This window comes from Prunus dulcis, chromosome 1, assembly GCF_902201215.1.
Source record: "Prunus dulcis chromosome 1, ALMONDv2, whole genome shotgun sequence".
NCBI lineage: Eukaryota > Viridiplantae > Streptophyta > Magnoliopsida > Rosales > Rosaceae > Prunus > Prunus dulcis.
Window position 1 is genome coordinate 21,917,166 of NC_047650.1, and position 14,553 is coordinate 21,931,718.

The window sequence follows — 14,553 nt, forward strand, 5'->3', positions numbered from 1 at the left end:
TCTCTAACTTTTTTCATTTTCCTATTTTACCTTTTTGAATACGAAGAAGAAGACGAAGAAGAAGAAGAAGAAGAAGGGAATAAGTAATCTATCCAGTCATTTTGTTTGTTTTTTTCTTCTTCGGTTTAGACCCGTGTATTTTCTCACTTCTTTGTTTTGTTTGAGGTAATATGTATTTTCTCTTCAATCAATGGACACGAGCCTTTTGTTGTTTGTGAACTTACATAATTAGACTATATATTCGCACCAAAGTTACATTTTTACTGTTTTATTATGCTTATTACAAGACAGTTACACATGCCGTTGAATTAATTAATTAATTGCTTGTATCAAGGTCTTGGACAACTACTAAAATGTAAAAATACAATTACTGAATGACACAATATGGACTCAAGTCCAACTTGCCTACTAAAATTAAGGGGATGAGTTCCAACTCAACCAAATACACACTTGTGTTACGTTCCTACACACTCAAGTATATATGTAATACCTATAATATTAATATACTTAATATACACGTAAAAAATTTTGGACGCCCTTAAAAATTTGGGGCCTTGTGCGGTGGCACCACTTGCACACCTTCAAGACGCCCCTGCTTGTACTGATAACTCACCTCCAAATCTTCAAGAAACCCTAATTAAGGAGTATCTTCAATTTAGGTGCCAAAATATCACAAATAGTTCTTTTTTTTTGGTTGAGATGAGATAAATTCTGCCGCCTGTCATATCTTTTGCTCAAATCTCAAATTACGGGCCATCTTGATTTTTTTGGTGTTTGAATTTAAAAAAAGAGAAAAATGCACAAAACAATGCTAAAAGTTGTTTTTACTTGCACAATGAATTCTGTATGGAGTGGAAATAATTTACATGAGACTGGGATATACAATCACTCTTTACACTCTTATAAACTTATCGTATAATTAGAGATAGAACAAAATAAAAAGAGAATATCTACACGTCATAGTGAAGTTTTGTGTCACTCTTTTTCGAAGTAAAAGGAAACCCGAACTTAAAAATGAACCAGAAATCATTATTTTGATTGGGAAAAAGAAGATTCCAAAATGGCAAAAGGAAACGAACGTGAATGAACATTCCACAAACTCATCAATCAAAAAAGTGAAAGGTAAGTGGTGTACCACAGATTGGACCATGTGGAGCTTAACAAACAGTTTCAACCTCCTCCATCAATAAACCTCAAATTCTGAACACTGGTAAACTTCAAAAGAATTATTTTGTCTTTCTCATGCCATGTTCAATGAGTTCATCCTTCAACTGCCTGGTCCTTTTTCTTTACTTTGCATCATCTGTTGTGTGCCAAGTTAAAGGTATGTGATTCTCTGGTTTTTTTTATTTATAGAATTTTGAAGAGTTTTTTAGTTGAATATGCAAGTTGCAATTAAATTTAGTTCTGCTTCAATTGAACGTGCAGAGTTTGTAAGTATAGATTGTGGAGGGACAAGAAATTACACTGACCCAAGTACTGGGCTAGCATGGATTTCAGACTTGGGGCTCATGAGCCAGGGAAAATCAGTACCAGTAGAAAACCCAAATGGAAACTTGATGCAGTATCAGTGGCGCAGAGATTTTCCCATAGACAGCAAGAAGTATTGCTACACTTTGAGCACAGAAGAGAGGAGGAGGTATCTAATCAGAGCAACATTTCAATATGGCAGCCTGAAAAGTGAAGACACTTACCCCAAGTTTGAGCTTTACTTGGATGCTACTCAGTGGTCTACTGTGACCATTTTTAATGCTTCAAGAACATATGTGAACGAAATGATCATCAGGGCATCGTCCGGTTCGGTTGATGTGTGCATATGCTGTGCAACAACTGGGTTTCCATTTATATCCACTCTGGAGCTGAGGCCTTTGAATCTTTCCATGTATGCTACAGATTATGAGGATCGTTTCTTCTTGACAGTGGCAGCTAGAGTGAATTTTGGTGCTCCAAGCATAGATGTCATAAGGTAACACCATAGCTGAGCAATTATTAAGTTTTTGAGTAAGTTTGTTTGAATGCTTGTTATAAATCTAGTCATTCGATACATTTCAGTGAAATTATATTGTTTTGCTCAGGTACCCAGATGATCCATATGACAGAATTTGGGATTCTGATCTTGTGAAAAGGCAAAATTATCTGGTAGGGGTGGCCCCAGGAACACAAAGAATCAATACATCAAGGGATGTAAACACAAATAGTAGAGAATATCCACCTGTTAAAGTAATGCAGACTGCAGTTGTTGGCACAAAAGGACTGTTGACCTACAGACTGAATCTTGATGGTTTCCCAGCCAATGCTCGAGCTTATGCTTACTTTGCAGAAATTGAGGATTTGGGTGCGGATGAAAGTCGAAAATTCAAATTGGAGCAACCTTCATTGGGTGACTCTAACAGTGCAGTGGTAAATATTGCTGAAAATGCAAATGGGGCCTACACTCTTTACGAGCCGAGCTACATGAATGCGAGCCTGGAGTTTGTTCTGTCATTTTCCTTTAGGAAGACCCCCGATTCTACTCGAGGGCCTCTTCTAAATGCACTGGAGATAAGTAAATATGTACGAATTGCTACAAAGACTGATAGGCAAGATTGTAAGTCCATGATCTTATTGGTTGTATAACTAAAAGTTTTTGCATCAGATTGACTGTGCTTTACTATGATGAGCTGATTACAATTTTTGGTTTTTAATTGGTAGTGAGTGTTCTCAATGCCCTTCGCTTCATGTCTGCCGAAAGTCTGTCGGTAGATGAAGGGGATCCTTGTGTTCCAACTCACTGGGATTGGGTGAATTGTAGCTCTACAACACCATTGAGAATTACAAAAATGTGAGTTCTTCATATCTTCCTCCTGATAACTTTGCTTCATGTCAATTTCTATTGCATTGCCATTTAATACAAGTGATTCAATCCAACTATAATAAAAGGCTATAGTCTGACATTTACAATCTATATCCAAGGGTTTTTTTAATTGATTCTGAAAATCCTACTGAATATATACAAGTCCAGAGGAAACTTGAAACATGCATGCAAAACCATCCTACAGGATATATACAAATCCCAAGGAAACTTGTAGATTTCAAGCTAACAGTTCAAAGTCAGATTCATCGTATAGGTAGCTTCCACTCTTCATCAAATGCACCTTTCTTGGTGTGCTGATATACATAAGCTGAATTCATTGACAGAATTGCTTCACGTCATTCAAATATCAGATCTTCATCTCCACCTCTGAATATCATGCGGGAAGAAATCATTCACTAGTTATTGCATTCAGCACAGTTGCTTGCTTATAGGTTCGTTGATAGACGTCTTCTAAAATCCCTTTTTACAAACAGTAAAGGTTATTGCATCAGTGGATTATTGTAACTAAATGAGCAGACACCGTGAAACATTTTGTCATGACTAAGCTAGAAACTTAAATATTGATCACAAGTCTTAAAAGATATTCAGCATTTTAAGTTTGTGGAACCCTCTGACCTGTGGTGCAGTGACCTGTCAGGAAAGAATGTGAAGGGTGAGATTCCCTTGGAGCTTAATAACATGCAGGAGTTGATAGAGTTGTAAGTGCTATTATCTTCTAAACAGCTGCGTGCCTTTATATTGCTTCGTCCTTTTTTCGAGTTCCCTTGCAATTGGTTTTTTCTTTGCACTTAGGTGGTTGGATGGTAACTACCTTACTGGACCATTTCCTGACATTAGTAGTCTTATCAATTTGAAAATTCTGTAAGCTCCTCAAACCTTGCTTCAAATTTACATATTTGAATTGTAGAGCATCTTTTTGCTTCGATGATGCATTTCTTTTTATCTTTGTTCAACATGGAAGGCATCTGGAGAATAACAAATTGACTGGTCCACTACCTTCTTACCTGGGTAGCTTGCCAAGCTTACAAGAACTGTAAGTAGCAATCGAACTGTGAGTTAGGCTATTTCATACATCTTTAGGATTAACATTGAACATTTTCCAGAAGTTTCCATGATCTACCTTAATCCAACGTAATGCATCTCTTCTCTGACATATGTTTCAAAGATGCAGTAAATGTGAAATTCAAATGTGTCAGGTACATACAGAACAACTCTTTCAGTGGTCAAATTCCTGCAGGACTGTTAACTGGGAAAGTCACTTTTAAGTAAGTTTTCTTTTCACTAATGTGTGCAATGCTATAAACATGGCAATAGACAGTGAACTATAAAACAATAGTGTACATACTTTCTCTGAATAGAATACATATCTGTGCTCTGCAAGTAGAACATCAAGTATAAGAGAAAGTTTGAATTCCAAGATATATGTCTTAGCCCAGAAAACTTATTGACAGATACACAATTATCTTGCAGTTTTGAAGATAATCTCAGGCTGCATAAGGGGGCACAAAAACAGAATCATTTTAAGTTGATAATTGGAATTTCAGTTGGAGTACTTGCGATTGTATCAATTTTGTTAATCGCGAGCCTATTGCTATTACGCAATTTTCAAAGAAGATCATCTCATCAGAGAAGTAATGAAAAAGGTTTGTACACCAAGAATCTGTTGACTGCTGTCACAATTTCTGCAATCCAACATCTTTTCTTGTGCATCAGGTGATTCTATGCGCATCAGCACAAAGCCTTCAACTAGGCATTCAATTTCCCGAATGGACGAAGGCATAGCTTGCTACATTACACTCCCTGATCTGGAAGAAGCCACTAACAACTTTTCGAAAAAAATTGGCAAAGGAAGCTTTGGATCAGTCTATTATGGGAAGATGAAAGATGGAAAAGAGGTAGCAGTTAAAATGATGGCTGATTCATCTACCCACATGAATCAGCAGTTTGTAACTGAGGTAGCACTCTTGTCAAGAATTCATCATAGAAACTTGGTTCCTCTAATTGGATACTGTGAGGAAGAGCATCAATGCATTCTGGTTTACGAGTATATGCACAATGGAACCTTACGGGATCATATACACGGTCTACTCTCTCATCAACACTAGTTAAAAAACTGTTCTTTGAATTTCTATTCGTAGTTGTGATGGAAGTGATTTCTTGACGACAGGTTCTACCAGCCAGAAGCACTTGGACTGGCAAACTCGACTTCGTATTGCAGAAGATGCAGCTAAAGGTTTAAAAAATAGAACGTCTTACTTATTTATGCATACTTCTTTTGTTCAAGTTCATGCTGAGGACATAAATTTACATATGTATAGGTCTTGAGTACTTACACACTGGATGCAACCCTAGTATCATCCACCGGGACGTAAAAACAAGCAACATTCTCCTAGACATCAACATGAGAGCGAAGGTTTCAGATTTTGGATTGTCTAGGCAAACCGAAGAAGATTTAACCCACGTATCAAGTGTAGCTCGAGGAACAGTGGGCTACCTTGATCCTGAGTAAGCCACATTACTCATATATGAATAGTTCATTATGCTCACAGTTCTCTCCTGTATGCACTTAATCAACAGTGTCTATATGCTCCAACAGGTATTATGCTAGTCAGCAATTGACTGAGAAAAGTGATGTATACAGTTTTGGCGTTGTTCTATTGGAACTGATTTCAGGAAAAAAGGCTGTGTCAACAGAAGACTTTGGTGATGAGTTGAACATTGTTTATTGGGTCTGCTTCTAATTCACTTAAATGCTAATTAATCTTCTTGCAGTCTAGGATTAGTTGTTAAACACCATACTAATCACTCAAAACTATTGTTTTCTTTTTCCAGGCAAGATCATTAATTCGTAAAGGGGATGTGGTAAGCATCATAGATCCTTTTCTACAAGGAAATGTCAAAATTGATTCCATTTGGAGAATTGCGGAAGTTGCAATCCAATGCGTTGAGCAACATGGAGTTTCGAGGCCAAGAATGCAGGAAATAATCTTGGCCATCCAAGATGCTATGAAGATTGAGAAAGGCACAGAAGCCAGCCAAAAAATATCTCCCAGCAGCAGTAGCTCAAGAGCACAATCCGCCAGGAAAACTTTGCTAACAAGCTTTCTTGAAATCGAGAGCCCTGACATATCAAACGGTTGCCTTGTCCCATCTGCCAGATGACCTTTCATCTCTTTTCATAATGAAAATCGTAATGCTCTTGCTTTTTTGCACAATGTATATGTATATGCAGGTCGTGTCATATTGCTGTTAGAAAACGAACTTTTACCAAAAGTTGTTTTAGAATTACATTACACTTGCGAATTATCTATTGCTTTGCAATCACATACTGTAATACTAAAGAGCTATGGAGATAGACTATGGACTGAGGCGTGGGTTATCGCTAAATTGTACCCCTTGGGTTGGCTAGCTATTGATTTAGTGTTGTCACCACTTGCCCCAAAGTGTCTTTCTAAAGCGACGTTCACTGAGATTTTCCGTAACATTTTTTTTTTTTTTTTTCCTCTTAAACGGAAAAATGTCTTCTTTTTCTTTATGAAAAAGGGTTGACTAATATTAAGCCATGCCATAATAATTGGCGTGCCAAAAAAAAATGTTATATTCATTATGGCACGGAAAAGGATATATTCACCGGCATGGAAGAGAAAAATAATGTAATTTATTAAACAAGGCACGATGCCCTAAGGACCTATAAGGATTTTTTTTCTTCGACGAAAAAAGAGAGGATCCTTCCCTTCTATTGTAACTCAACGACAACGTGACATGTGTCTCCTCTTTTTTAATTATCAAAACTGCTTTTTACTTATGGATTTTAAAGATTTCTATCAAATGGATTTACAACATTTGAATTTTTTGTAATAATATTAACGTTTCATTTTTACAGGTCTATATATATATATATATATATTTTTTTTTTTAATAAAAAAATCATTTTTACAGGTCTAGAATGATACTTTTTTTGCCCTTCCTATTCTTATAATCTCCTTGCCATGCAATTGGGCAATTCTTCCACTGACAGTGCATATAGTCGATGCTCCTAATCATGTCTGGGAAACCTCAAACCTTGGCTTTTTGCATAAGCCTTTGGAAGTCCCTAGGCGTAGGTTTGCGGATATAGTCCCTCGTGTAGAGAGTTTCAATTGCATCACAGAATCTAACTAAGCACTCTAGGATAGTGGATTTCCCCATCCTAGCAATCTCATCCACCTAGTCTGCAAATGCGCCATATGTCAACATTCGTAAGGAAGTTGTAAGTTTTTGCTCCAAAAGAAAACCCAAAACCCCAACAGCATCGCACTTATGAATGAAGTATGAGTCATAATTGCAAACATCATGTATTATTTTACTGAACAAACGGGGCTGCATTCTATATCGCCCTCGAAAACCAATATTAGAGTACAATGAATTTGGGATAAAGTAATCTCCCAAGAGCTACTTACCCGAGAGTGTCTATGCCTGTCCACTTTTGGGCCATGGCTGGATTGTGAACCACTGTGGTGTTTGCTTGATTGATCGACCATACTCATTACTAAAATAACTTGATTGTTATGTGCTTCCCACTTCTTTTCTTATTCAGCACGTTTACGCATTTTTCTTCATTTTCTCACTCGGCCCTCTCCAACAACCTCCTCATGTTAGACATTGAGAGCAGAATGTGTTTTGTAAAATTTGAGAAATGAAAGAATAAAGAGGATAAGGATGATTGGTGTGAGTTGAGGGTATGGTTTTATAGTAGGATTTAGAAGAAAAAGATGACACGTGGCAACCGAAATATAATAGTAGCAACCGAAAATCATATCCGAAATCTAAGATGTGAATAAATATGGACACGTGTCCGAAAATCTTAACCGAATATTTTATTCGAAATATGAGATGTGAATTTTAGAATGAATATAGACACATGACAATTGAAAATCTTATGAAAATAAATCTTGTAAGTATAATACCAAAAATTGATTTCATGTGAATAGTGATTGTCTTTTTCCATGGAAATGAGAGGAAAAACGAAGAAAAAAAAAATTTGCTAAGATGGTCACTATTCATATGGATAGTAACAACCCTTGCTTCTCCTTGCCATATGCCATGGAAATGCTGTTAGGAAACCCAGCAAAATCTGGGGGCACTTTGGGTTTCGTGCTTTTTTCCTTTAGCATCATCAGAATGACTGTTATGGTGTGCACTCACCATTGTCAGTTACAATGTCTCCTACATGCTCGTTATTTGGGTGGCCTTGCTAATGATATGGGTTTTATACTTTCTCAACCTGCAATATGATGTTAACCATATTTACTGGATTGTGGTCTTCCCCACAGCCACATAAATACCATTTGTTGTTGATATCTTTCAACTTACTGATATCTTCCAGCATCAAGTCAATACAATGGGCTGCACACGAAGTCCACTACAATTTCTTTCTCTTTTCTATAAGTTTCTTTCCTACGTTCTTATAATTTGAGGCAGTATAAACAACCCCTTCTGCCAATTTGGGTTCAATTAAATTGAGTAGTCGAGAAAGTTGTCACACCTTTCCCAGAGACACGAAGTCAACCAGTTTCTTTGCTTGCGAAGGCGCTTTGATGGAGTCGTTGACGAAGCCAATCTTGTTCTTGGCTGTAAGAGCAATGATCATGGAGCATTTCCATGTGGGATAGTTATCACCATGAAGGCGCTTGGTAACAAGCAAGAGCCCTGGGTGATATGAAGAGTGTATAAAAAAAAAAAAAAAATCAAAACAAAAGGATTAGAGGTCTCAACGATAAAGCTTTGAGAAGACTCATCGCTGTTGCCCATGATGAAAGAAGACAAAGGTTGCAGCAGAAAATGAAGAGCCACCACGAGGGTGCTCTGATACCATAATAAAATTGGAGAATGAATCGATAATTGATATTGATTCAATGTACAGATACATATGTATATATGGCTACAGCAAAGTGCTATTCTAGGAAATAAGTTACTGCTAAGCTAGAATTAAGGTTGGCCAATGTGTGATGGGATTACAACAATTATGGTATATACAATCTCCTAAATTGTGGGAATTTTATTCTCAACATCTTCAACTTCTGCTTTGGGAATCCAAGTTCTCCACTCATGAGCACTAAGAGGTTTGAACCCGGGACCAAAATTGGCAATTCCATCCATTATAGTCAACTAATAAGGATTATTGACGGCAGTAAATGGAATTGCACAAGTGTAAAAAAAGCTCCCAACCTTTCGACACACTTGTTTCCTTTCTTCCTTTTTGTATGTGGAATTCACTGTTGCTTGGCTACAAACCTATCAAGTGATCCTCTCGGCCTAGGGGTGGACCATTTGAATGTGGTACACCCCCACTACCACTAGCACTCCCACTTCCACCTGCACTTACACTTCCAACCCTACTTCCACTTATTCCATAACCTTTCGATTGAGATTCAAACTCCATTTCCATATTCACATCTCCTTGCCCAATCTCACAAAACATTTCATTTTGCGTAGTTTTTGTTTCTTTATGTCTTCAAGTGATCAACACATTGTTGTTTCACATTTGGTGGGACACTTCGGCAAGCTTCATGCTATGGTGGGTATGAGCCAAGTGATGTTTGAGTCTAGAGTTACCTACGGTGCATTTTTTGTCACAGAAACAACAATTAATGTATCTTTCTCCATCAATTACCTTAACCCACTTCCAAACAAAATCTTTCCTATTGCCACTCATAATTTCAAATCTGCCCAAGTTTTAAAATTAACTCAATCATCACATAAACATTATAAATACTCAAATATAGGAAGGAAATATGAACTAAACAACTAAAACTACAACTTGGAATAAGGAAAACATCAATTTTACAACCAAAATAAATAAATAAAAGTGGGTTACCTAGGGCATGCGAAAATTGAGAGAAATATTGAAGAAAGTTGGTAATCTTCTTCTACAGATGCTGAAAATTGCTTTCCTTTGTGGCTAAGTGAATGGGCTTGGATGAAATATGAAAACCAGTGATTGGATGATGGAGCAGAAAGGAGCTGCATCACGTTCGGCTTCTCTACGAGTCGTAAGAAGTGATGAATGAATGTCACGTTGGGGGCTGGGTTCGTGTTGGGGTTTTAAAACCCTTACTCAATATGACGTCGTTTACAAAAGCCCGCGCCTCATTTAAAAAGCGTACGCATTTTTGTGTAAAAGTCAAAGCTATGAATGCCTCGAAACAAAATGGGACCGCCTTGTTCTGATGCATATCACATCCTATACTACTAAAGAGCTATGCTACCGTACTATTGGTTACTCTGTGATGCAAACTTAGGCGATTAACATTAGCGAAATCCTTAATTTTTTGGGAGATTCACTATTATACCCAATATGGGGGCCCAAATTATAAAAATACCCTATATAAAATGGACTTTAGAAACACACCCAAAGCCCATTTACAACATAATAAAAAAGCTTTTAACTTCTTATAAATTACAAAACTGCCAAGCCCAACCCCAAAATCTCATAAAAATACCCAAAGCACTCAGTAGGGCATCAAAGTAATTTAATAATCAATATTAAATTCAATAAGGCTAGCTATCATTTTTTGGGTTTTTTTTGGGTTTGTTTATAGGAATTCAATTGTGTAGGGTTTATTTATAATATTAGTGCTAAAAATGGGTATATCACTAAATATCTCTAATTTTTTTTCAATGGGAAAAAGACCTACGCTTAAAAGGCATGTGAATGTATTATCCATATAATGCCCTATGTCCATCAGAGTGGCGCGGGTTATCTCGCAGAATTGTACCCGTTGAGTTGGCTAGCTACTGGTCTAGTGTTGTCACCACTTGCCCCCAAGTATCTTTCGAAAGTGACGTTCACTTGGAATTTTCCACAACTTCATATATTTTTTCTCTTAAACAGAGAAAGGTCTTCTCTTTTCTTGTGAAAAAGTTTTGACTAAATTAAGCCATGCCATAATAATTGGCGCGGAAAAAAAAGAAAAAAAAAGGGATTATATTCATTATGTTGTGGAAGGGAAAAACAATGTAATTAATTAAACAAATGTAAAATGTTGGTAGGAAGGAAGGCCAAAAGAATAAGATATAAAAAGGTACAAACCAAAAAGAAAAGAAAAAAAAAACCCCAAAAGAAGAAAATGGGATTCGATCCCATTCTTTTTAATTTTAAATTGGACAGTAGACCCCATTCTTAGGTTACAGAAGCAATTGACCAAAATTTTAAGGATTTGTTGTTTGTGTGTGTAGCCCGCCACCACAATAATATTTTCATAATGCAAAATTTTATATTGCTTCCTTATGGGATTCTCCACCTGATGTGTTTCAGTCCATGGATAAGCTTCCAAAGTGGACCCTTTGATCGAGTGGTTCAGATGATTGCGTGATGAAGCCATTCATTTATACACACAAGAGAAACCCACCACAAATAAATTATATACATAAACAAGGGTTGATTTGAAAATACATGAAATTAGACATCATAACCATATGAAAATAATGATGCATATCATTAAAAAAATCAGATGAAAGCTAAGAAAAGGTACCTTGGCAATATTAAAAAGAGCACCAAATATAAGGAAAGATTATGATAAGAACGTAAATTCAATGGAGGGCATCCCAAATTCCTAATAAAAACATCATCCTCATCACTTTTTTTTTTTGGGGTCAAAAAACATCATCCTCAGAGCAAAAGACACCATTTTCCTTGTTACGTATTCCATTTCTGACCGTATAAACTATAGCAGAGAACACCGAAAACAGTCGTTCTCAGAGAGCCGCCCCTTCTGAGAAAAGGATAAAGAGAAAAGCCTTGGGAAAGAAACCTCTGTGTCCCTCTCTTTGCTTTGTTTGTTTCTGGTGAGGTGAGGGCTGGTTTTAAAGTTCTCTGAAGGTGAAAAGGAGAGAACTTTCTTTGTGGTGTTCATTTGTTTACTTGATAGTCTGAGAATAGAGGGGAGTTTTTGCTCTCTGTTCTTTGTATCTTTGTTACCCAAGAGATAGAGTTTGTGATGGAGATGATATATTACCAGCCTTCTTACCAGGAATCCTTGAATGTTCTGGAGGCTGATATACAGCATGCCAATTCTCTGTAAGTTCTTTGTTTTTGTTTCAATTACTCTGGTTGCTGTTTTAGTTGCTTTGCATATCCTTTTCCCCAAGTGGGTAGTTTTATCTTTTAATTTTACAATTCTTTATTTAGGCAATTTGATCCTCATGATTAACATCATAATTTGTCAATTGAGGCAATAAAAAGCAAAACCCATATGGGATTGTCTATTACATATTCAGACCTAAGTAATACCCTTTGTCTATTTGCCAATTTGGGATTTTTTTTTTTCCCTTTTCAAGTCCAAAGAGCATTGGTGTAGGAACGAAGTTGGTTTTTTTTTTTTTTTTTTTTTTTTTTTTTGGTTCAGACTTGGTCATGGTTGAGTAATCTGATTGAATTGTAAAGTTGGCAACTTGTGCCATACTAGTAATTCTGATTTTGGTTTGGATTATGTACAGAGCTGCTGCAATTCCAAGAGGCAAGGGCGGTGCCCGTTTTCAGATGAAATTGGTTTACAATCACTTGGCTCCCCTCTTTCTGTTTTTGTTACAGTGGATTGATTGCTCATGCACATGTCTACTCCCAAGATATCTAAATTTCTTCCACATACTGGTCTACAAGGTGGTTTCCTCTTCTCTAATCTCTAGTCTATTAGTTCTTGATGGTTGCTAAAAAGGAATTTACTTTTGTTGCTCTACCTAATTTGGGCATGCCTTTTCATTATTTGCTCTTTTATCTGATACATACAGGTGTACACAGATGGCAGGCCTACAATTTCAACCCATGGAAGGAAAGCAACTATAAGAGATTTCTATTGTATGTTAAATTTGGCTACTTTTTAATTCATAATTGATATCTTTGAATGTCACACTTAGTTGTGCTCAACTAAATTGATTCTAACTTTATTTGCTTTGTCTGAATTTCAGCCGTTATCTTACCATCTCTTCAGCGGCTTCATGGGGATTTGGGGGAGTTAGACGATGCTAAGGAAGGGTATCCTAGCATGGAAAGCTCCGGAAAGAAGATGATTAGAGGAGATGGTAGCCTTGTCAATGCTGAGTTGGAGAGAGAAGAGGAGTGTGGAATTTGTCTGGAGCCTTGCACCAAAGTGGTCTTGCCAAATTGCTGTCATGCAATGTGCATCAAATGCTACCGCAATTGGTAAGTACAAGCCTTCATATGTATCCCTTATATTTTGCTTTTATCATGACTGCTTGTTTTTCTAAAGATTCATTTATTCTTTGCACATGAAATGCTTTGTTTCTAAATTGCAGGAATCGAAAGTCAGAGTCTTGCCCTTTTTGTCGTGGTAATATAAAGAGAGTTAATTCTCAAGACTTATGGGTGCTCACTTGCAATGAAGATGTGGTTGATACTGAAACGGTTTCTAAGGAGGATTTGTTGCGTTTCTACCTCTATATCAACAGCCTGCCAAAAGATTACCCAGATGCCCTTTTCTTGGTGTATTATGAGTACTCTAATTTGTTCTAAGAAAACGAAGAATGGTGTACAGATAGAAAAGAGCCTCCTGTCAAATGTAAATAGAAGCCGGTAAGGAACTTCTATTGGATTTTTACACAAAATAACAGTTCCCAGTGCTATGCGTATTTAAAACTTAGAAGTCAGTGTAAGACTACCTCATCATTAGTAATATCACAGTTTTCATTTTCAGAACTGAGTTCTATTACCTTACTGAGTTGTTAAAATTCCATTAATAAGCACATGTAAATACACTTGTTAATGTGGGAATACAATCCGGTAACTTAGTCTTGTTGAATGACTAAAGTTACTGAGGAGAAAACCCATGTAAAACTCATTATGGTGTGGCTTCACATCTGAGTTGTGCCAGAGTGGATTTGTCATAAATGTGGCCACCATTTTGATTTCAGTTTGTGCACATGATTGTTCTTTTTCTGTAGCAAATTCTCAGAAGCTAGTCACCATAGAATCAGGTAATGAAACTTGCAGCCATATTGAAATAGCTTTTGGTAAAAGCTCTTATATATCAGTTCTTTACATGTGAAGTATCTGCAGCTGTGCTGCTTTTCGTGAACCACTTGACTTTCATTAGGGAGAAGAGGCATCATCAATTTCGCAAAATGGGTTTGATCTTCTTTCTTTGTGATGCAAGATATAAAATTATAAATTGAATCGAATCGTTTAAGATTTTTTTAACATTTGCTTACTAGAACACTTGACACATTTGAAACAATTTCCAGGTCTGTTTGGAATGCAAGATATAATAATACTAGAAAAGAGAATCAGCACTGCCAGAAACGTTTAAAACACAAAAACATCGTTATTGTGTTGGAAACTAATACCAACCAACACTTGAGCTAATCCCGTGACCTTTATCTGTTAGCAGCATTATAGTACCGTCTATAAGATTCCTCTACTACAACCAGACAATTAAAAAAGAACAAATTTTCAGGCTGTTTGCACCAGTTCTTTTATGTGTTTTATTTTTAAATTATAAACAATTCTGAATTTGAGACTTTCTTCCAAATTTTGTAACCTTTTAAAAGTATGCAGTTTGTCGGGTCCTAGCATCCCTGATGTTATGTGTGTCAGTTTAGTATATTATCGTCATTCTCAATAAGAAAAGTCCTCAAACAAAAAAGGAAGCATTTTTGTAAATATATTAGAACACTTAAATGTAGCGAAGTTGAAAGTCTTCTCA

At 36.6% G+C, this 14,553-nt stretch overlaps 2 protein-coding genes and 1 long non-coding RNA gene across 4 annotated transcripts; 2 read left to right on the top strand and 1 right to left on the bottom strand.

Annotated features, from left to right (window-relative positions):
* Window positions 1–1,024: 1,024 nt before the first annotated feature.
* LOC117634432 (probable LRR receptor-like serine/threonine-protein kinase At1g67720) lies at window positions 1,025–6,286 on the top strand. Of its 2 annotated transcripts, XM_034368543.1 has the most exons (14): window positions 1,025–1,324; window positions 1,429–1,966; window positions 2,076–2,587; window positions 2,692–2,821; window positions 3,481–3,552; window positions 3,647–3,715; window positions 3,816–3,887; window positions 4,051–4,119; window positions 4,325–4,497; window positions 4,568–4,936; window positions 5,022–5,087; window positions 5,173–5,359; window positions 5,451–5,583; window positions 5,687–6,286. In XM_034368543.1, exons 1-14 carry the CDS (start codon window positions 1,243–1,245, stop codon window positions 6,014–6,016), a joined length of 2,802 nt encoding a protein of 933 aa, XP_034224434.1. In that variant the 5' UTR covers window positions 1,025–1,242; the 3' UTR covers window positions 6,017–6,286. The 2 variants fall into 2 exon arrangements, with proteins under 2 accessions (XP_034224434.1, XP_034224441.1); XM_034368550.1 differs by lacking the exons at window positions 3,481–3,552; window positions 3,647–3,715; window positions 3,816–3,887 and having other exon boundaries at window positions 5,687–6,134.
* A 2,429-nt stretch (window positions 6,287–8,715) lies between these two features.
* On the bottom strand, window positions 8,716–9,916 carry LOC117615056. The gene is made up of 2 exons (XR_004583951.1): window positions 9,711–9,916; window positions 8,716–9,448 (listed from the first exon to the last, which is right to left on the bottom strand). It is a non-coding gene; the product is annotated as an uncharacterized LOC117615056 (long non-coding RNA).
* A 1,463-nt stretch (window positions 9,917–11,379) lies between these two features.
* On the top strand, window positions 11,380–13,761 carry LOC117620934 (E3 ubiquitin-protein ligase AIRP2-like). Its single transcript, XM_034351196.1, has 5 exons — window positions 11,380–11,912; window positions 12,332–12,494; window positions 12,623–12,689; window positions 12,800–13,034; window positions 13,148–13,761. The coding sequence occupies exons 1-5, from the start codon at window positions 11,833–11,835 to the stop codon at window positions 13,362–13,364; spliced, it is 762 nt and encodes a 253-aa protein (XP_034207087.1). The 5' UTR covers window positions 11,380–11,832; the 3' UTR covers window positions 13,365–13,761.
* Window positions 13,762–14,553: the final 792 nt, after the last annotated feature.